The 21,559-nt window shown below is 41.6% G+C and overlaps 1 protein-coding gene across 3 annotated transcripts in view; it reads left to right on the top strand.

The window, feature by feature from the left end:
• The first annotated feature begins 1,185 nt into the window (after nt 1-1,185).
• LOC143297388 (E3 ubiquitin-protein ligase TRIM45-like) overlaps nt 1,186-21,559 on the top strand; it is a 45,441-nt gene continuing 25,067 nt past the window's right edge. Inside the window, exons 1-6 of one of the 3 annotated variants that reach the window (XM_076609710.1) lie at nt 1,191-1,532; nt 6,058-6,707; nt 7,373-7,807; nt 8,345-8,375; nt 9,403-9,499; nt 10,480-11,228. In XM_076609710.1, coding sequence (XP_076465825.1) covers nt 6,060-6,707; nt 7,373-7,807; nt 8,345-8,375; nt 9,403-9,499; nt 10,480-10,531 — 1,263 coding nt within the window. In that variant the 5' untranslated portion in view covers nt 1,191-1,532; nt 6,058-6,059 and the 3' untranslated portion in view covers nt 10,532-11,228. Of the gene's footprint in view, nt 1,533-6,057; nt 6,708-7,372; nt 7,808-8,344; nt 8,376-9,398; nt 9,500-10,479; nt 11,229-21,559 lie in introns of those variants that run through there. The other 2 variants (XM_076609708.1, XM_076609709.1) reach the window with 2 other exon arrangements.

Below are 21,559 nucleotides of genomic sequence, written 5' to 3'. Positions count from 1 at the left end.
CTGTCTCACCAGGCAGCCAAGGAAGAATGGGAAACCTTGCAAACAATAACCGCCCCTCACATGAAGTGGTTCTCTCCTATTGTGTCACTACTTTTGATGGAGTCTCCCGTCGGACCGACGGATGAGTAGGAAACTTTTAACTACCCAGTAAACGCCTGGTAGTTGTAACTACCCACGGTAAACGTCCGGCCGGTAACAGGTAGACGACCCTACCCAACCCTTCGGCCTCCCGCCATTTTCGGATTTAATCTGTGCATGGGGGAAACTGCCTTGTACAGTAAGCGCTGGTCAAGTCCGGTTTTAGTGTTTTAATCCCAGGGACCTGTTTCAACTGATTTTGTTACCCATTTTTCAGAGGTTTTCGACTGACTCTGTTTTGAGTGTTATTGTACTCAGTCAATTTTGATACAGATTAGTCAGTCGCTGAACTAACGTGCTGCCATCTTGCCAGTGTTTACTGCAACGACACATTCATTCAGTCCAAACCAATCAGACAGCCACTTTTTTTCTTTTCTTCTTTTTCCACTGGCCGGACCCCACAGTCAATTGGAAAAACAACATCATGGCGGTTCTATGTGACAATTGTCAATTACTGTTTAAGCTATGGATTATTTCGCGTCGTATGCCTAATTCTTGATTAGAAGGGTCGATCATCCTCTTGATTATACATAGCATGTCATTTTCCGAGTCTCACATACCTGCACTTCAAAACGCACGAGAATTTTCGTTCGAATGGGGCACTAGTAGTTACCTATGTAATAAAATTGAACATGTAAAAAAGAAATGCTGTTCATATAATAGGTATATCAAAACAGATAGATGTTATAGGAGGCAGAAAACAAACAGGAGAAAAAATTGAAGGATATCGGGAATACTGAAGAGATAATACGATATGTAAATGTGTCACACTGACGGCACACACACACACACACACATTTCACAACAAGGCTGAGAGTTTGACGAAGATAACACTGATAACGATGTCCTTTTATGCCCGGCGGCCCAAACCTATATCCAACTGACGAACCCCGCCCCCCACACCCCTCACTAAAGCTCCCTCCACCGCAACCCAACCCCCTATTTATCTGTCTCTCTACCATTACCAGCAAGAGCAATATGCACCACAGGTAGGGAACAAGGTCTTTATCAGATGAATAACGCATTGGATCATAATGCATCTCGTGATATGTTTGTTTATGCTGACCGACATTACTCCATGAATCGACACTGTCGGTGTTCACATTGCTTTGTGGTGTTGACTACAGAGGGATAAATCGAGAGCCTCGACGGACACCGATAGTTCGATTCTTCAGTTGTGTTGAGTTTGTGGACACTGATTAAGTTTATTGAATGAAAGCTTGGGAGTTTCCGGCGGCGCCGTTTTGAGTCTGAAATCATCAACTTGTTCGAAATAACAGACTGTGAATAAATCAAGTTAATCAATCAACCAGTCTAGTCCTACCGCTTAAAGCTGTCAGCCCATCAGAGGACACTTTTTCTTCGGGCTCAATTGATTAGAGGGAAGAGCTTCGGTGAGGCTGTATTTTTTCTTTCTTTTTATTTAACGCCCCCCCCTCCCCTCCTCCGCTCCATCCCCTACCCCTTGTTGCATCAGTAGGCTATGTAGTAAAATAGGTCGCACTGGTATTCATTCATCAGACTGAAATAAAACATTTAAGAATAAGTTTGACTTGATTGACAGAGGGGACGGGGAGTAGACCAACGCAGGCTACGTCCCTCAATTTACATTAGTCTTTGTTGTTTTTTTCTTCTTTTTTTGTTTTGTTCGTTTTGTTGTTTTTTTTGTTGTTTTTTTTAACTGTTTTTGTTTTGTTTCGTTTTGTTGTCAGTAATCATTATTGAAGTTTTTGAAACTGTTGGTGAAAAGAACATGTGCTGGAAAATTGGTGGGGTTTTTTGTGTCTTAAAAAAAAAATTATTACTTTTTTTTTTTTTTTTTTACACATTACTTATTTAATTTGAATGGATGTCCTACTTGACAGGAAATATTCTTTATTCTTTGATGAAGATGGGCATTTATATATCTATATCGTTCTAGCTAGCCGGCTATGAATAAATATATAAATTTCAATCAAATCTCGGTCTTCTTCCTCACAGTTCGTAGCTTGGCGTACTCAGCTTTTAACCAGTCTTCACAGACTTTTGTCCACGTTATCTTCATGCTTGTGACCTGTTTTGTTAATTGGCTTTGCACCTTTAATTTAAAATCAAAGCACTAATATACTTTCTCATAATCGGGGACTAAAGCATCTCGGCAATATGACTTAAGACATATTCCGTTATTTTCGAACATTTGTTTTGAAAGTGATATCATTATAGCTTTGGTTCTGAACTGAAAGTGATGAGACATTACATCAGCTTTTTTTTTTCCCCTTGTTAACAGATACAGCTGTGATGTTCAAATGTTAGATTACCTCTATTCATTCTCCATTTCATTTGACTGTGTTCGATCGTTGGAGTCAATCTGCTACTCATGATTTGATTTGCCGGTGTATAGTGTTTCATTCATCATTGTAAAATTCGACACGCGCGTGCAATGAAATTGCTAAAAAAAACAAAAACAACTGATTTGTGGACATTGTCTTGTACTTTTCTTCTGCGTGGGCTGCAACTCCTTCGTTTCTACGATCGAGTGGGCTTTTACATGCATGACTATTTTTACTCCGGCATATAGACATCCACACTTTCTTTTTGTCGTTTTTGTTTTTCATTGCTGTTGTTGTGTGATGCTGCGAAAGAGTATCCCTCTGACTGTGTTAGTGCATCTGCTAGAGTGGCAAGAAGGCTGCACAAAAGTGTATGGGAACCCAACAATTAAAGTAGAATTTTTTTAAAGAACTGAAAACTGATGACATCAGTTCATGGCAAGATACGTTTCTTCAACTACGCTTGAAAATTGCCATTGAAATAGTGTCTGAACTTCGGATACCAGAAATGGAAGCGCCATTTAAGCTTATTGGCTAGATCAGCCATGCTAGCAGAGTAATGCTCAATATCAGTCTGAACAGATTACAGCCGTAAGCATATACTATTATTGCTGAAGAACAACTGGAATCCGCAATGGCAGAAGTACCATCGAACAGATCTTAAACCTGCTTACCATTTGAGAAAAACATGCGCCAAAAATGAAACCATGAAATCCAGTATGGTCTACTCCGCCTTATTTAGAGTGGGTCCTTTGAACGAGTGGTTACTTTCCTCAGAGCGATGTCATGCTCCTTTTATGTTTCACCATGAATTATGATGTCGTCACTGGTATTGATTGATCCTGGTACGTCAGACAGTAGTTCAGAAATCTGATTCTGAAAATTTTCTGCTGTTGATATAACTTCAAAGTTCAGATGTTTGTGAGACAAACATGAGCAGAAAATGTCGTCATGTTAGGCTACGTGATTCCTCGTCCAACTCAAGTTGATGATATCCCGAGTTCAGATCTAGTTTGCTGAACACTTTTGACTCATTCAGTTGCATCAGAATGTCGTCAATAGTTGATATGACGCGACGCGTTCTTTGGATTGCTTTGTTTGGCAGTCTCGTGTCAACATGGATTCTTATCCCATCTTGTTTCTTTGCTTTGGGAACTGCAACAATGGGCCCTTGGGAGTTGGGAGTTGGTCCATCAACTTTAACTATGATGGCGAGGTTTTCAAGCCACTGAAGTTTTTTCTCCGCCTTCTTCCACACATGGTATGGGATCCTTCGGTGATGTTGTGCAGTGGGTTGGACACTGTCATCAATGTAGAGTTTCACTTTGACATATTTTAGCTTTCCCATGTTTCGAAACAGACGTGGGTTTTCAGTGAGGATATTAGCCGTAGTGCGTTGTGATGTGATCAATGCAGAATTGGTGAGTTAAGCTTTTGAGCAGTGGCAGCACTCAACAAATTGCTGTCTTTAACATCAGAGTTTAACAAACGGCGAAGAAAGATGCTTGCGTTTCTAGTCTTGTACATGATTTCAGTTGAAAATTCTCCACAAACTGGAAGAGGTGTGCGTGTACCATATGCTTAGATTGATGCTGATGTTGGCTTCAAGGTGATCTTTGGTGTCATTCTCTGAACTGTTTGTTCATCAGTGATATTAACTGATGCACCGGTGTGTTTGTTCATCAGTGATATTAACTGATGCACCGGTGTGTTTGTTCATCAGTGATATTAACTGATGCACCGGTGTGTTTGTTCATCAGTGATATTAACTGATGCACCGGTGTCAATGAGGAATGGAACTGAATGATCAATGTTCACTTTGGCATGGGGTGCCGTGCTTGGTTTTTCTGATACACCAAACACATATTCTTTATCTGAACTGTCACTGTTCTGTTGAATTCTGTGGATTTTGACATTAGCAGGTTGAGCGTGGTTGTTCTTTTGATGTTTCTTCGAAGACATGCTTTGTACTGGTTTTGCACAAATACGACACATTTTGCCATTTGCAGGACACTTTTCACGTGAATATTGTTGTCCACCACATCATATGCATGGTTGATAGGTTTGTGAGAATCTTTGTCTTCCCATCCTCGTCGTCAGATGTAGTGTTGTGTATTTGCATCCAAGCAACATCCACGAACACTGCGTGTGCGTTCAAAACATTTGATGAAACTAACGCAGATAATATAAGCTCTTCTGTATCGCTCTGCTGTTGCTATTAGCATCCGCGTTTCCAAGGGCAATATCCAGAACGATGTTTGATATAAAAAAAAAAAAGGTAAACAGATAAATAAATGGTAATGATAATAATGTCTCTCCGCACAAATCCATACTAACGTATGTAGACATTACATATAGCACTATTTCGTTGCCTGTAATGATCGCAGGCCAAATGCACTAGCGAACAGTGCAATGTTTCAAACCAAGTTCTGAAAGGCGAATAGCAGGCTTAGGTGGGTCCACAACTTTAGATTTTGTTCTGGCGACGAAAAAAACCCCACCCCACCTCTCTTGTACGGCATGTACAGTGTGGGTTTTTGTATTAGCTTATTGTCTATGATGATCAGTAATGTGGGAGATGGTTGATTGACTAATTTCGTGTTTGGGGAGTGGAAGGCAGCACAGCCATTTTCGCCAGCCTCAATCAAAATTAGAATATGATAGCATGTGCACATCTTCATATTTCTTCCTTGAATATTTGGCTATTCTAAAATTTTTAACAGTTTTTTTTTTATTTCTTCCTTGCATATTTGGCTATTCTAAAATTTTTAACAGTTTTGTTCCGTTAGAGTTGTGTTATGCTGATAAGTAGCTACTAAATCATTTTAAAAATAAGATTTGGTTTGTGATTAGATTATGATAGTGTAGTTCTGTCACATCGTTCATTGTCTTCTCCTGAGGCTGTGGTGGAAGTAAACTTGTGGCTATGGACAGAAGCTGGAGCAATTCTAGTTGTGTATAGATCAGATCATGACAGAACAAACCCTTGTTGTTGGACTGTAAAGTCTCAAGAGTGTTTCTAAGACGAATGTTAGAATCATATCGTTGAAACAGTCGAGGGGGATAGAAATTGGAAGTGGATCATAAGCCAGTTAGCTGACACAGTTACATTATGTAAGATTTCTTACGATAAGGTCAGTGACTGTGCTACCTTTTTGCTAAAAATGAAACATATTTCAGTTCTGCAGCCATGATAATTTATGGTCAGGTTTGTGATTTAATGATGCTTAATTATCATTATTGTTGCAAATAATTTTCTTTGTGACCTAATACCCACACTATCACACATACACATGCAGAGAGTTGCTACTCCATTACTTGAGCCATGATAAAAATAATCAAAATAACATTTGTCTGCACTGATTTGGGACACATAGATATGACAGTATATCTTTGTACTTTATTCTCGACTCAGGATCATGCTTGACTCAAACCTGAGAGAAACACCTGCAAGGTTTAAAACATGAAAGCACAACAGATGTGAACAGAACAGTTGAATGTGCTGAGTCAAGATCTTAGCTTTAGAACATTTCTTTTACATTCACAGTTCCTTGATACCCATATCTTCAGAACGGTATGCACACACAGTTTTACCAACTGTATGTTTCAGACATGGCAGCTGCAACAACAAGTGACATGGAGTGCCCTGTTTGCCATGACAGTTTACAGCAACCCAAAATCCTTCCCTGCACGCACCTCGTCTGTCGCAAGTGTGTGGTGTCTTGGCTGGAAGAGGCTGGAAACCAAGGTGGCTGCCCTTTGTGCAGAGAGCAGATTCTTCCAGCCTCTGACAAAGGCCAGGGTGACCTTGCCTCCCAAGTGGACGCACTGCCCACGGACCTTGCTACGGCTGTTGTAGTTGAGAGTGAGAAAGCACTGACCGGCAGTCATGTTTGTAGCTGTGAAGACGCAGAGGCCGTCTTGTATTGCTTCCAGTGTAGCGTTAAACTTTGCACTTCTTGTGCTAAGACCCATTCTAAGGTTCCCACAACTCAGGAACATGTCACAGAGAAGCTGAGCGATCTGACCACTGAGCAGCTGGCCTCACACCCCCCAACACCCTGTGTGAACCACAGCAGTAAACAGGCAGAGCTGTACTGTACAAGTCACGAGGAACTCATCTGTGTGCTGTGTGCTTCCACATCTCACCGCCAGTGTCCTGACTTGGCAGTGATTGGAGACGTGGCCACAGTGAAGAGGGAGGAGCTGAAGAAACATGTGCAGAAACTGGAGGAGAAGGAGGCTGCTGTTGTGGCAAAGGTTCAGTAGACAGCCCCCACCTCTTTCAATAGAAAAAGAAAAGGTTGACAGATTAACATTGAAAGACAGAGAGCGCGCGAGCGAGCAAGAGAGAGAGAGGGAGAGAGAGAGAGAGAGAGTATGTGTGTTCGTGTTGGACTGGATATTTTTATGACTGAAAGTGATACGTATTATTGGTCATGGACTGAAAATGAAATCTTTAACCCCACAAAAATTGGAATAAAAGTTCAAGTACCTGAAGAACACAGGATGGAAAAGCATTTTTAAAGACTGTCTTTGACAGAGCATTGTGTAACTTATTGAGGTTCCAAAAAAACTTTGTTTGGGGTTCATAGCTGAATGCTATACTGATTTTTTTTAAATTCAGTTTTTTGTAGTGTGCTATAAGCACAACCATCAGATGCATATAGGCAAGTCATCTGTTGCCGTCTTTGGTGTGTTAGTCTGCACTGATATAACACATGCCCACGTGTGTTTGCAAACACACACACACACACACACACACACACACACACACAGAGTAGCAGAAGGATCAGATGGAGAGGGACAATCAATTATCAAATCAGTAAAACTATGTTTATAGATGAATTATGGTCTGCTTTGTGTCATGTGCAAGCGGCAATATAAGTAATTAAAAAAGTGTATACTTTTTCTTGTCCCATCAGATCAACGAAATTGACACCCAAGTAACAGATGGCAAGGGCAAGTTCAAAGCCATGAGAGATGAGGTCAAGGTCACATTTGATGGCCTGCAGACATCACTGGAGACGCGGCGTCAAAAGATGAACTCGGACATCCAAGAGAGAGAAGACGCCTTCCTGGCCGAAAGAAAATCCTGCAAACTGGATTTGGAGAACCAGAAAGATGTCTTTTATGCTCATAAAACTACTGCTGAACGGCTGGTCTCTTCTGCAGCAGACAGTTCTCTACTGGGCATGATGGGAAAGCTGATGTCACGCCTGACTGGTCTGGAGTCACGGAAACTCCCTGACGACGCCAAGACAACAACGGGGAATCTGGTGCTGAAGACAGACAAGATCAATAAAGTCAAGAAAGCTGTGAATGACATCGGGATGCTGACAGATTCTGCCCAGGACAAGGTATTATTACATGTGTAATTGGAAATGAATTGTGATCTTGTCGAAGTAATGTGTAAACTATGTGGTAGATTCATGTCACTGCTTAGCTGTTATTGAGATTAGTTAAAACAGCATCTTGATGGGTAAGGTGGTGATTATGACATTTTTCTGAAGACAAGATTTTTATAGGGTGTGTGGTACAGATGCCTGACCAATGCAAAGACACAATGCACTCAGCATACATGAATATAAATACATAGCTGCAGATAATCAAGTTTCCTTTAACCGAAATAAAAAAAACAAGGTCAGATATGTCTGTTTGTCTCAAGAAATAGACTCAGTCGGAGATAACTGCTGGGATTGTTGCTGTAGGTTGTTTGAAAAATAGCTGAGGGGATACCTCAGGGCTGTACAGATTGTTTTCTTTTGATGCCTTGTGTAGTTTTTATGATGATGACTGAAAAGATGACAGGACAGGAGAGGCAGCAGAAGGGAAGAAAGAAATGTCAGCTTGTGAGAGCAGTGAGCTGGGTTAATGTCCCTGTGGGTTGTGTGCAGGGTAATACTGGGGACAGGTGCCTTTGGTGTGGTGAGTATTGTTACACAGCTCTCTGTAATGCTTCTTCCTTCCTATCTTCCACTGACCTTGGTATCATCACCTTACATCCCCTCTCCTCACTCCCTCTCTGTGTGTCTGTCTCACTGTGGTGATGTCTTTCTCCCTCTCGCCTCCTGGGCTGTTCTCTGTCTTTCTGTGTCTGTCTACTGGTCGGTTATCTATCTATGTATGTGTCTATACATATATACATATACATATCTCTCTCTCTGTATATATATATATATATGTGTGTGTGTGTGTGTGTGTGTGTGTGTGTGTGTGTGTGTGTGTGCATATGGTTATTGATAATGCTTCTGGTTCAGTGATCCAGTGAAGTTTGGAACTGTGTGACAAGGGAGTACCCTACACTTCTTTCATGATGTGTCCTGGCATCAACCAGGCCCGAGAGATGCAGACACCTGCAGTACTGGTCAGGAACTTTGAACAACATTCCCAAACATGTATCTGTGAAGTGAATGACACAGGGCTGTGTGGTCCTGGTCTTTCCCTTTGACCCCATGGCAGAGTCAGCTGTGGGTAGGGCTGGCCACAGGCTTTTTAGAAATGTTAGTCTCTGCAGCCATGGACCTTGTTGTGGTCAAATATTCTGTAACTCTGATGCACAATGATTGTACAGTGTGTATTTCATAGTTTTCCTCTGATGAGTGTGTGGACAAGAGAAAGAGAGTGAATGATAAAGATAACCTTTGAAATATATTCTGTGGGGTGTTTGTTTTTTTTCCTTAATCTTTATCTGCAAGAAGTAGAATTGACAAAATCTCCATTTCATGAACAGACAGGTTTGAGTCACACGAAGATTGATTTTGATTTGCAAGAAGATGAATTTTTTGACTCACAGGACGATTAAGGGAAAATGATTTTTAGTGACAGGAAGATCTTTAAAGCAAATTTTTTTTGGCCACAGTTGATTCAGAAAAGTTGATTTTGAGTCTCTGGAAGGTCACTGTCCTAGGGAAGACCAGAGCATGCTGCAGTGATAATTCTGTGTTACAGGAAGACCACCTCCCTGTGAAGGACCAGAGTATGCAGCTGTCATCAAAGTTGGAGATCGTGTCAGGCGGGGGAAGGACTGGCGTCCAAGCTATGGAACACAGGTACGTGTACTGCTTTACTGACTGCTGTTTGTTGTGTCAAACATGAATTTCTAAATAGTAATGTTTTGTCATCTGTTCAGACAGTTAAACACAACAACAAATATTGAGTCCTTTCAGCCAGTGTTGATCAAAGAGTGCCAGTGAAGATCTGGAGAGGAAGGGATGTAACTCCTCTGTGTCGATCTGGATCTGGATGCAGGGTGGAAAGAGGCCAGTGTTGGCCAGAGCACTGGTGGACCTGTACTTTGAGCCAGAAGTCTGTGTGGGATCTGATGAAGAGAGAGAGAAAAGAAAAACCGTGAAATGCAGACACAGAGTGACTCAGGTGTTTCTTTCAAGAAGGAACAGTATTCACTGAGGAGGATACTGGAGTCACTGACACCTGTGTCAGCAATAGCTGTTTGTTATTGGGATGGATTCACCATCCTCTTGTTGTTGTTTACCTGCCTCCCTCTCACTGGACCTTGTGTCTGATCATGCTGTGAGTGTGCTGTGTGTGGACAGAAAGGAGCAGAGGCTACATTTTTATTTCCAGTGTTTGTAGAATATTATTACTGATGATTATTATAATTTCATAGTCGAACATCATACAGGTCTAGTTGTCCTTTGTCCCATCCCCAACTTTCAGCTATCACCTTACTAACACTGGGGATCTGGAACTATAATGCGTAGAAAATTGTTCTTTTGCTTACTTTTGCGTTAAATGTATGGGTAAGAGATTATTGTCAGTTTCATTTTCACACTATGGAATCATTTGTGTTTGTGTGTGTGTGTGTTTCTTTTCTCATTCTACCTTTTGAAAAATATATGAAAGAAGCAATCCAGTTTTTGTTATTGTTGACAACTTGAAGTGGGGAAGGAAAGTAGGGTGGAGGTGTTTCTTTAACACGTCTTTAAAAAAAAAGATTTATATCATACATTCGCTTCCTATGATGTTGTTGCCTTTGGCTGTGGAGAGTGACACTTGTGGTGTGTTTCAGGATGGCTCACCGCCGGGTGCTGGTTCTGTCACTGCTGTTCCAGCCAATCTGAAATCTGGATGGGTACGCGTTCAGTGGGATTGTGGGAACCATTATGGATACCGTATGGGAAGAGAGAACTGCTATGATTTAAAATTGGTTTTATAGACTTGGAAAGTGTTGGGCAGCTTGGTGGAAGTCACCTCCTTGTCCAATAACCAAGACAAAAGAATACTTGGCACAGGCACACACAGAGAAACAAAAAACACACACACATGCACACAAACGCAAGCACACACACACACACACACGCACGCACACACGCACGCACGCATGCATGCATGCACATACACGCACACATACACGCACATACAGTCCTGCACACACTCTCACACACACGCGTGCATACACACATGTACACTAAAGTCTAATACACACACACACACACACACACGCACACGTCTACACAACGATTCAACAACACTGTGAAAAGGCATTAATAAAAAGTATTAGTTCTACTGGTACAATGAACATTTATGAGGAAAATGACACATGATTCAACACAGTAGGACTACAGCATTAAACAGCATGTCACACACACGACATGTGGTATGACATTAGAATAATAATAAAGTGCACGTGCACACACACAGGCATACACAGAATTGTCTGTGATATTGTCCGAAAGTGTTAAAGACTGTCTGTAGTGTCGCATTCTTGCTGTTGTCTTTTGCTCTCAGACTTTCTCTGTTTCTGTCTGTCTGTCTCTTTCTCTCCCCCCCCCCTCCCCCTCATTCCCTCTCTCTCTCTCTCTCTCTTCTCTGTTTCTCTTTCACCCTCCCTTCCTACCTTCTCTCTCTACCCCCTCCTCTCTCTCTCTGTCTACCCCTCCTCTATCTCTCTTTCTCCCTCCCCCTTCTCTGCAAACAAGGTCAGGAGCGATGACTATCAGTCAGTCAACAAGTGCAGTCACTCTATCCCCTCAACAACACAACACACACCTTCACCTCAGTGCTGTGTTGTGCTTCTGTCAGCTTGTATGGAGGTACATGAAATGAAGGCACAGGCGAACTAACCCACAAACTTCCTGCTGTGTGTATCTGTTCCCTCTGTGTGGATCTGTTCCCTCTGTGTGGATCTGCTCCCACTGTGTGGATCTGTTCCCTCTGTTTGGATCTGTTCCCTCTGTTTGGATCTGCTCCCACTGTGTGGATCAGTTCCCGCTGTGTGGATCTGTTCCCACTGTGTGGATCTCAGTGTTCCCGCTGTGTGGATCTGTTCCCACTGTGTGTGGATCTGTTCCCACTATGTGGATCTTTTCCCACTGTGTGGATCTCAGTTTCGCGCTGTGTGGATCTTTTCCCACTTTGTGAATCTTTTCCCACTGTGTGGATCTTTTCCCACTGTGTGGATCTCAGTTTCGCGCTGTGTGGATCTTTTCCCACTTTGTGAATCTTTTCCCACTATGTGGATCTTTTCCCACTGTGTGGATCTCAGTTTCGCGCTGTGTGGATCTTTTCCCACTTTGTGAATCTTTTCCCACTGTGTGGATCTGTTCTCGCTGTGATGATTTGTCTCCACAAACTGACTAGTTCTCAGATTATAGATTTTATTCTTATTTCTGGATTGGGTTGCTGTTTTTCGTGTGATGATGAACTTGTTCCCATGTCATCAGTTTCGTCCTGAGTAAGACGATTTTTGACTCCCAGTTCTTGGATTCATTCCCTAATTCTCCTATGGGTTTGTTCCTAGTTTTCAAGATATGTCTCCTGTGACTAAATTTCCCCCACAGCCCCCACCCAGTTGGTGGCAAAGCTGGATGATTTCTTTTTCAGCGTCTGGATGTGTTCCTCACGCCTGGTTTCTGATTTTGTCATCCTGTCGGTAATTTTCTGCTCTTCGTTTCTCGTTGCTTTCTGATTTGTTAATCATTTCTATTGCTTTCTGATTTGTTCCTCTTTCCGGGCACTTTCTGATTTGTTCCTCTTACCTGCTTTCTGATTTGCTTCTCTTTTCTGTTGCTTTCTGACTTGTTCCTTTTTCCTGCTTTCTGATTTGTTCCTTTTTTCTGCTGCTTTCTTATTTGTTTCTTTTTTCTGTTTCTTTCTGATTTGTTCCTCATTTCAGACGGGCGCAATAGCCGAGTGGTTAAAGCGCTGGACTGTCAATCTGAGGGTCCCGGGTTCGAATCACGGTGACGGTGCCTGGTGGGTAAAGGGTGGAGATTTTTACGATCTCCCAGGTCAATGTATGTGCAGACCTGCTAGTGCCTGAACCCCCTTCGTGTGTATATGCAAGCAGAAGATCAAATACGCACGTTAAAGATCCTGTAATCCATGTCAGCGTTCGGTGGGTTATGGAAACAACAACATACCCAGCATGCACACCCCCGAAAATGGAGTATGGCTGCCTACATGGCGGGGTAAAAACGGTCATACACGTAAAAGCCCACTCGTGTGCATACGAGTGAACGCAGAAGAAGAAGTTCCTCATTTCTTTACTTTCTAATTCATATTTTCTCTTGCTTTCGCACACATACACACACTCACATTTACACAAAAAGCAATTGTCGCTTGTTCAGATTACCATCTTGGAATACAATGTTTACTTTCACACACACACACACACACACACACACACACACACACACACACATTGGAGGTGTCTTTTAAACCAATGTTGCCAGCAGATCAAAAGCATTTGGGATTATTCACAATGTAAGGGTGGTGTTGGTGGGGAGGGGGTACCTGAGCAAACTCCAGTGCTTTGAGGGTGGGGCCGGGGGGGGGGTTGTTTTGTTTTTCTAATTGGAATATTTTTGATCGGCATTTGGTGCAGTCAGATTTCTTTTTTCTTTTACATTCTGGTGAACCACTTAAGCCATGGTGGTATTACAGAACAAAGAAAACTGCCTTTAAATGGAAAATAAATTGTTGTGCTGTTGTACACCTGTATGCCTCGCAGACTGTTAATGTTATGTGCCAGTGCTTGGGAAGAGTAAAAACCATGTTACTGTATTGGTGCAAGTCTATTGTGCTATCATTCTGAAGACTTTGGCATTCATTGTTGGAAGTCTGTGTGAACCTTGGATTTGTCAGAACTTCTTGACTGTGTCTCACTACATTGCCCTCCACTCCCTCTGCCCATTTCATTGCCTTTCCTCACCCCCTGCCCCCTCTTCCATTGAATCGCCTTCCCAAATTTCATTGGTTTCCTCCCCTGTTCCTCTTCTTCCGCTTCATTACATCCCTCATAGCCCCCCTCTCCCCTTACTAAACTTACCTCACTGCATTGCTCTTCCCGCTTCTGTTGTCTTGCTTCCTCCCCTTCCATTGCATCAACCTCCCCCTTCCTCGTTTCATTGCATCCCCCTCCCCCCATTTCATTGCATCAACCTCCCGCTTCCCCCATTTCATTGCATCACCCTTCTCCTTCCTCCATTTCATTGCATCAACCTCCCCCTTCCTCGTTTCATTGCATCACCCTCCCCCTTCCCCCATTTCATTGCATCACCCTCCCCCTTCCTCCATTTCGTTGCATCACCCTTCTCCTTCCTCCATTTCATTGCATCACCCTCCCCCTTTCCCCATTTCATTGCATCACCCTCCCCCTTCCCCCATTTCATTGCATCACCCTCCCCCTTCCCCCATTTCATTGTATCACCCTCCGTCATCCCCCATTTCATGGGCAAACATCCTCAACACAGTGTAGTCTTATTTGCCTGAAGGAGCTTAATGGTAAAGATAATATATTATGTCATGAACTGTGTTGTTTTGCGGCTTTTGTTTCAGATGTAACAGACTTTTTATTTTAGGGTGCTGTGGGGGTGGGGGTGGGGGGGTGAGTTGGGCAGTCCTGGACAATGTCAGAACCAGTTTTCATTGTTTTATTGGGTTTTTTTTAATGGAATCATGCATTTTCAATGACATTTTTTCTACTGAGTAATCAGTGACATATGTAATGTGAACTAGTGCTTTTAATTTTGGATTTTTTTTTTTCAATTACTGTTTTGTGTTGTTGTAGTCTACCAGCAATTGTACATTGTTGGTCTGACTTTTTGTTTGATAATGCCAGGTACAGTTGGTCTGACTTTTTGTTTGATAATGCCAGGTACAGTTGGTCTGACTTTTTGTTTGATAATGCCAGGTACAGCTGGGGTCTGTGTGTTTGTATCAGTTGAGGTGTTGTCAGTGTGTGACCCTTGAAATGGGGCCTGAGGTCATGGAGTGATGGGAAGCCCTGTGGAGATGGAGAAGGGAGATCACCCCCAAGCTTCTGTGGTTTCACTTTTGGCTTTTTTCTTCCCCTGAATTTAGAATGTAGTGTGTGTTTTGGGGTTGTACTGGTTGTTCCTGATGTGTAAGAGATGACGACGACCTCACGGTGGCTACTCACCATGTACCTGTGTGAGATCATTGCTGCATGGGTGGCAGCCAGTGCCATGACACGCCTGATAACTTCTTCAAAGAGTGAAACATGCATTACAAGCTGGTGCCCTGACATGCTGTGTGTGCTGGTGGAGGAACTAACAAGGTTACAGAGCACTCACTGGGGATGTACATCCTTCTTCTCCTGTCTTCTTGGGCTGCAGCTACCACCTTCGCTTGTATCTACAGGTGGGATTTTATGTGCATGAGCGTTTCCACACAGTTATTTAGGCAGCCATATTCCGTTTTCAGGAATAGGCATGCTGCGTGTCCATGTTTTTAACCCCATGAAAAATGACAGTACAGGATCTTTCATGTGCATGTTTGGTGTTATGCATGTGTATACACATGCAGGAAAATACAATACAGCTACCACCTTCATTGTATCTACAAGTGAGGTTTTACGTGCATGAGCGTTTCCACACAGTTTAGTTATTTAGGCAGCCGTGTTCCGATTTTGGTTGTGTGCATGCTGATTAAGTTCTTGTTTACAACTGCACGGAAAGATGACATCAGCACAGGATCTTTCATGTGCATATTTGATGTTATGCATGTGCATACACATGAAGCGAAATGCAAGCACTTACAGCTCTGCACATAATTATGTTGACCTGTGAGATTGGTAAAAAGACATCATCTTGACCATTATCCTACCAGGCGCTGATACCAGGATTCAAACCCCGAATCTATCGATACAAGTCCAATACCCTAACATCTAACCATTTGGCTGTTGCGCATTTCAGTAATGTTACTTTCCTTCAGTGTGTACATAACTGGCTTTGAATGTATGCACTCTTCCTGACAGGTGAAAATGTCTTTCAGTGTATATAATTTTATATATATTTTCCTTTAAGGTGAAAAAATATCTTTCAGTTTATATAACTTGCTCTGAGTGTAAATAATCTTCCTTTAAAGTGAAATAATGTCTTTCAGTGTACATAATTTGACTTGGATGTATATAATCTTCCTTTAAGGTGAAAGAATGTCTTTCAGCTTATATAAATTTCCTTGAATGTATATTCTTTTGACTTGAAAAAAAAAGTCTTTCAGTGGATATAATTTGCCTTGAATGATATAATATTCCTTTGAGTTGCCTCAAGGCCCGACTTGTGCATTGGATTATGCTGCTGGTCAGGAATCTGCCCAGGAGATATGGTGTAGCACATATGGATTTGTCCTATTTTAGTGACGCCTTCTAAAAATGAAACTGAAAGCTTTTGAGATGTAAAATGTCTTTCAGTGTATATAGTCATTCTCATCACTAGACAACAGCGGCATGTGTGTACTTTTACAACAATTTTTATATCTCTAATTCTTTCCAGTAATTCGTATCATAGATAATTTTTGATAATGTTGAGGCCAATTTTCAGTCGTCATCCACTCCTCCCCTCCCCCACCCACCCAGCTCACACCTTTACAACCTGTCTCCACCCTTCACCCCCACTCTCTGCTGCTGCCTTATTCGTTTGACCCTTTTATTCCTGACTTGTGGAGTTCTGATTATTCTATTGATGTGAATAGTGTTATACTGTAAATATTTCTCTTGCATTAAAATCAAATAAAGCAGCTGTGTGTGTGTGTGTGTGTGTGTGTGTGTGTGTGTGTGTGTGTGTGTGTGTTTGCTGTATTTTTGTTCTTCATTACGTTTTCCTCCCGCATTCCCTGCAGTATCTGTTACCGCAGCATCAGGGAAGCTGTCAGATTGTGAATTTCTCCCACAGAGCTGAGAAAGCTCCTTCATTCATGGCATATATCGTCCAGCCAACCACAAGGGCCATCTCAGGGATGAAAACACGTCCTGAATAAGTCCACAAGAAAGTGAACATGACAAGAATCAAGCCACCCAGGTGGAGACAACACCTGATGGTAGGTGACGTGACTTTGTCAGGTACCCTGGGTGGACAGTCGGTTCCACTGCTGTGGCCTCTGAGGGCACTGCTCCAAGACCGGCAGTCTGGGTACGGTCTGTGGAAACAAACTGTGCTCTTTGGAAGAGGGGATTCTGTGGACCCCAATGACTGGCATTGAAGGGTTTACTATCTCCTTTGTCCCACCCCACCCTCACCTCCTGAATCCATATCCCCCGGTATTCCAGCAAGAATTATCTTTGCAAAGTCATACATAGATACCCACATATGTGGTAAATACACACTCAGTATCTGAGAGAACTGATTCAAATCTGCACACCCCCACGACAACTCTCCCGATTCACGGCGGCTACTTGCTCGACATGGTTTATCCATAATCATCGGTCATAGAAGGGAAATGTACAAGAAAATGGACACAGGAAAAGTTGCACATTCACATGGATCTTCCTTGTGTGAGAGACCGACAGACAGACAGAGAACGACAGAGTGAGAGAGACAGCGAGACGCAGAGAGAGACACAGAGAGAGAAAGATGAATGGTCAGTGGTTTTTGTCGGTCGCCAGTTAAGTCAGGATTTCGCGGAGCTGTTCGGGTTAGTCGTCATGTTCAACCACTGAGCTCAATGGGAAGGAGTGGCCGCCGCGCGCGGCAGCCGGGTCTCCATCTCACAAAAGGCTGGCAGCGTATATTTCACTGCCGGACATATTTCACTGCCGGACAGTAGTAGAATGTAGACATTTTCAGCAAAATATTTAATCGTTGTTTGGCAATAAACTGCGACAACAGGTATGGGAAAGAGTACTATTTGTTAAAAAAAAAAGAAGAAGAAGAAGAAGAAGAAAAGATCTTTTATTTTCAACATCTCTCTCTCTCTCTCTCTCTCTCTCTCTCTCTCTCTCTCTCTCTCTCTCTCTCTCTCTCTCTCTTGTCTTTACCCTAATAATGATAATGATAACAACTACCGATAATGATTATAATATTAATGCTGTTGATAATAATAATAACAATTGATGATAACAATAATAATGATAATAATAATATTATAATAATAATAACATTAATAATTATGATATTAACAACAACAATGATAATGATAATAATCAAAGCAACAAATTGTTGTCTTAGACAGTATCAGTATCAGTAGCTCAAGGAGGCGTCATTGCGTTCGGACGAATCCATATACGCTACACCCGGCTCATCTGCTAAGCAGATGCCTGACCAACAGCATAACCCAACGCGCTCAGTCAGGCCTTTAGAAGAAAAAAAAGAAATAAATGAACGTGTATAAATAAAAATAATAAGGATAACGATAAGATTATAATAATAGAAATAAAAATAGAAAATAAAGATAAAATAAATAAAATAATAGTAATAATGATAATGATAGATAAGGATGAAATAAAACGAATAAATAAATGAATAAATATTGTTTTCAATAGAAAAATAAATAGAAAAAACAACTTTTTTTCTATTAAAAAAAAAAAAAAAATCTTAGACAAAGTTCATACAGCAAATCCTACACTTAAGTCGACAAATGTTGCCCACCAACAGAAAGACAAGCAGACAAAGAACTGGGCATGAATGGGTGTAAAATTAAAGAAAATGAAAGAAGACTTTTAAAAAGAAAGTCAGAAAAGAACAGAAAACGAAACAAAAAAGAAAAACAGAAAACAATTTAAAGAAAGTAGAGGGAATAAACAAAGTGGGAAAAGTAGGAGGTTGGAGGCCCCACAATAGACACCCAAAAACATAGTCAGAGTGTGTGTGACAACAACAACAACAACAACAAAAACAAGAGGCAAAGCCTTCAAGACTCACTTGTGCTTCACGCTTTATCCTGTAAAGGAATCATTAAGAGGGGGAAAAAAAAGAGATTTTAAAAATGGTTGAAAAGTGCTCTGTATTAAATATGATGGATAAGCTTGGGAGAAGAAAGAAGAAAAGAAAAGAAAAAAAATGTAATGTTAAGAAGAGAAAGATCAGTTTAAAGCAAATTAAGTCCCCTAGCATTAATTACAGAGTAATTTCCCTTTTTTTACCATCTGAACCAAAACGTTTGCAAATTAAATAAAAGTTCCATGCTAGCAAAAGAAGTTCCTGTTTGAACAAAAAATGATAATAATGACTGCTCTTATTGTTGTGTCAGAATATCAGATCAAAGTGCCACGTTTAAAGAATACAAAAATATAAATATAACAGTAAATGCAGTTTGCATATAATTAGGCTTCATTTTTTATTTTTTGTGCCCATCCCAGAGAAGCAATATTGTTTTAAACAAGATGACTGGAAAGAACTGAATTTTTCCTATTTTTATGCCTCATTTGGTGTCAGCTGACAAAGTAATTGCAGAGAAAATGTCAATGTTAAAGTTTACCACAGACACACACACACACACACACAGACAACCGAACACCGGGTTAAAACATAGACTCACTTTGTTTACACAAGTGAGTCAAAAAAGGAAAATAAAGAAAGTGGGGAAAATTAGCTAGGAGGTTGGAGGTCCCACAAGAAACAAGACAAATCGATCATCAATTAACAAAAACAGCAACAAAACAAACAAGGAAACAACAGCCGAAAACAGTGTGTGTGTGTGTGCCATCACGGCCTTTACCTAGTTTCCTCTCTTTGCCCCCCTCCCTCCCTCCTGTAACTTTTCGTCGCATTTAACATTTTACAGCCGAGTAACCAATTTCTCTCTCCCTCTCTTTCTTGTCCAGTTGTTTGTACACATTAAAACCAAGGTAATTTTCAGCCACAACAGATTTGCCAGCTTGATTAGAGAGACTCAGAGAGAGAGGGAGAGGCGTTCGCGGCAGGCAGTAGCCTCCAGCAAGATGCATGGCAGCCTGGTGGCGCGCGGCCCCCCTCCCTTCTTCCCCTCCATACTATTGAGCTCGATGGGTTCAAGTGACCCACGGTAGGTAAATCAACCTTTTCCCCTGAGCCTCCATGCAGGAGAGTAAGTTTGAGGTAAATATTCTGTCAGCTGTGCCCATAAAAAGAAACCAGAAGTCTCGATGACAGTAGAACTGGTAATAGTTTTTTTTTGTTGTTGTTGTTTGTTTGTTTTTTGTTTTATTTGTGTTTTTGTCATTCATGTTAATGTGATATCGACAAAGTATCAATATAAAATGAAACAGATTTAGCTGTTGGTCACTTCGCATAATGTGATCGGTGGCCTACTATGGGAGCCTAATTAACTTCAGGGTTCAGGAAAGATTTTATTTTCGGTTCGGAATTTCTGACAATTTTTATTTTTAACCCCCAAAAGAATGCATAAGTCCAAGAAAAGCCTGATTTTACGGTCGCCAATTCGGGAGTTCCCGGAGATGTTCGGGTTAGTAATCATGTTTAGCCCACGGTAGGTAACTCTTCATTTATTCTGAGCCTTCAAACAGGTGAGTAAGTTTAAGGTGAGTATTCTGTGAACTGTGTATGGTGGTATTGCTAACATAAGAGCTAGTTGAACAAATCCTATGATTGGACAAGTTCTAAATCGATAGATTATCCCAGTATAAATTGAAACCTATTGAGCTGTTTGTTAAGTATGTATTCGGCAACTCGACCGTGTGGAAAAGTTCTACTTTCGGTTCTTAATGTCTGAAAATATATGTTTTTCAACCGGGGGCGGGGAGGAGGGGATGTGGGCGGGCGGGGGGGGGGGGGGGGGGGGGGGGGGGGATGTAGACCTATATCACATGGGAGTGTTAGAAACAAGACCAATAACAGTTTCTTCTACCATCGTCATCATCATTTAGATGCAAAATCGACATCAGAATTCACAACTATCAACGCAGCCCACAATTTTTATTTTTATTTTATTTCAGTTGTCATTGTTGCAGTTGTATCAGTCCCACTCTCTCACCCTCCTCTCCACACAACACCTCAGCAACACACATGGAAAACAGAAACAATCACACACCCACACTGTTGCAGGAGATCTACCAAAGTCAGTTTTAAACAGGTGAGTCCAGGTTGGTTTTGAAGCTGGAAATGGACTGGGAGTGCCTTGATGCCTGTGGCACAGGTTTCCACTGGAAGGGGACAGTAAATGCAAAGTATATTTGACTGAAGGATTTAGTCATAACACAGGGAATCTCATGCATGTGACTGTCTGATGATGAATGTAGTTGTCTTGCTGGAAAGTTAACAGTGAGGAGGTCAGGAAGATAGGTGAAGAAGCAGAGAAAGCATGAAAGCAGTGTGAGGTGAGTTTGTATTCAATCTGGACTGTACTGACAACCAGTGGAGTTGTTTCAGAATAGGATGATTTGGTCACTCTCAGGCCATTTGAATACAAGACGGGCAGCCAAGTTTTGGACTATCTGGAGTTTATTAATAATGTACTGTGAAGAGCCAGCAAGCAAAGAATTACTATGATTCAGATTTGAGAAGTTTCACTTTCTCAAGGAGTTGTCACTTCGTTCAGACAAATCCATATACCCTGCACAACTTCAGCTAGGCAGATGCCTGACAGCAGCATAACCCAACACACTTGTCAGGCCTTGAGTGCATGCTTATATATTTGTGTACCTATCACAGTGGATTTCTTTTGACATAATTTTGCCATAGGACAACGCTTGGTGTTATACAAATGTGAATGTTGTAATTATATTATCATTGAAACGGTTTGGGCTGGGATGGGTGGGGTGGGAGTGATGTGGGTGAGACTTTGAAATCTTAAGTTGATCATAAGCAGTTAGCTAACAGTATTCAAGATTTCTGACTTTTAGGTCAGTGACTGTGGCTACAGGTAGCTGTTTTGATGTTTGTGAGTTGTTGTTTTTTTGTTTGTTTGTTTGT

The sequence above is a fragment of the Babylonia areolata genome, chromosome 22 (assembly GCF_041734735.1).
Source record: "Babylonia areolata isolate BAREFJ2019XMU chromosome 22, ASM4173473v1, whole genome shotgun sequence".
In the NCBI taxonomy this organism is placed as follows: Eukaryota; Metazoa; Mollusca; class Gastropoda; order Neogastropoda; family Buccinidae; genus Babylonia; species Babylonia areolata.
The sequence above is the reverse complement of the archived record's forward strand: the minus strand, read 5'-3'. Positions and strand labels throughout refer to the sequence as shown.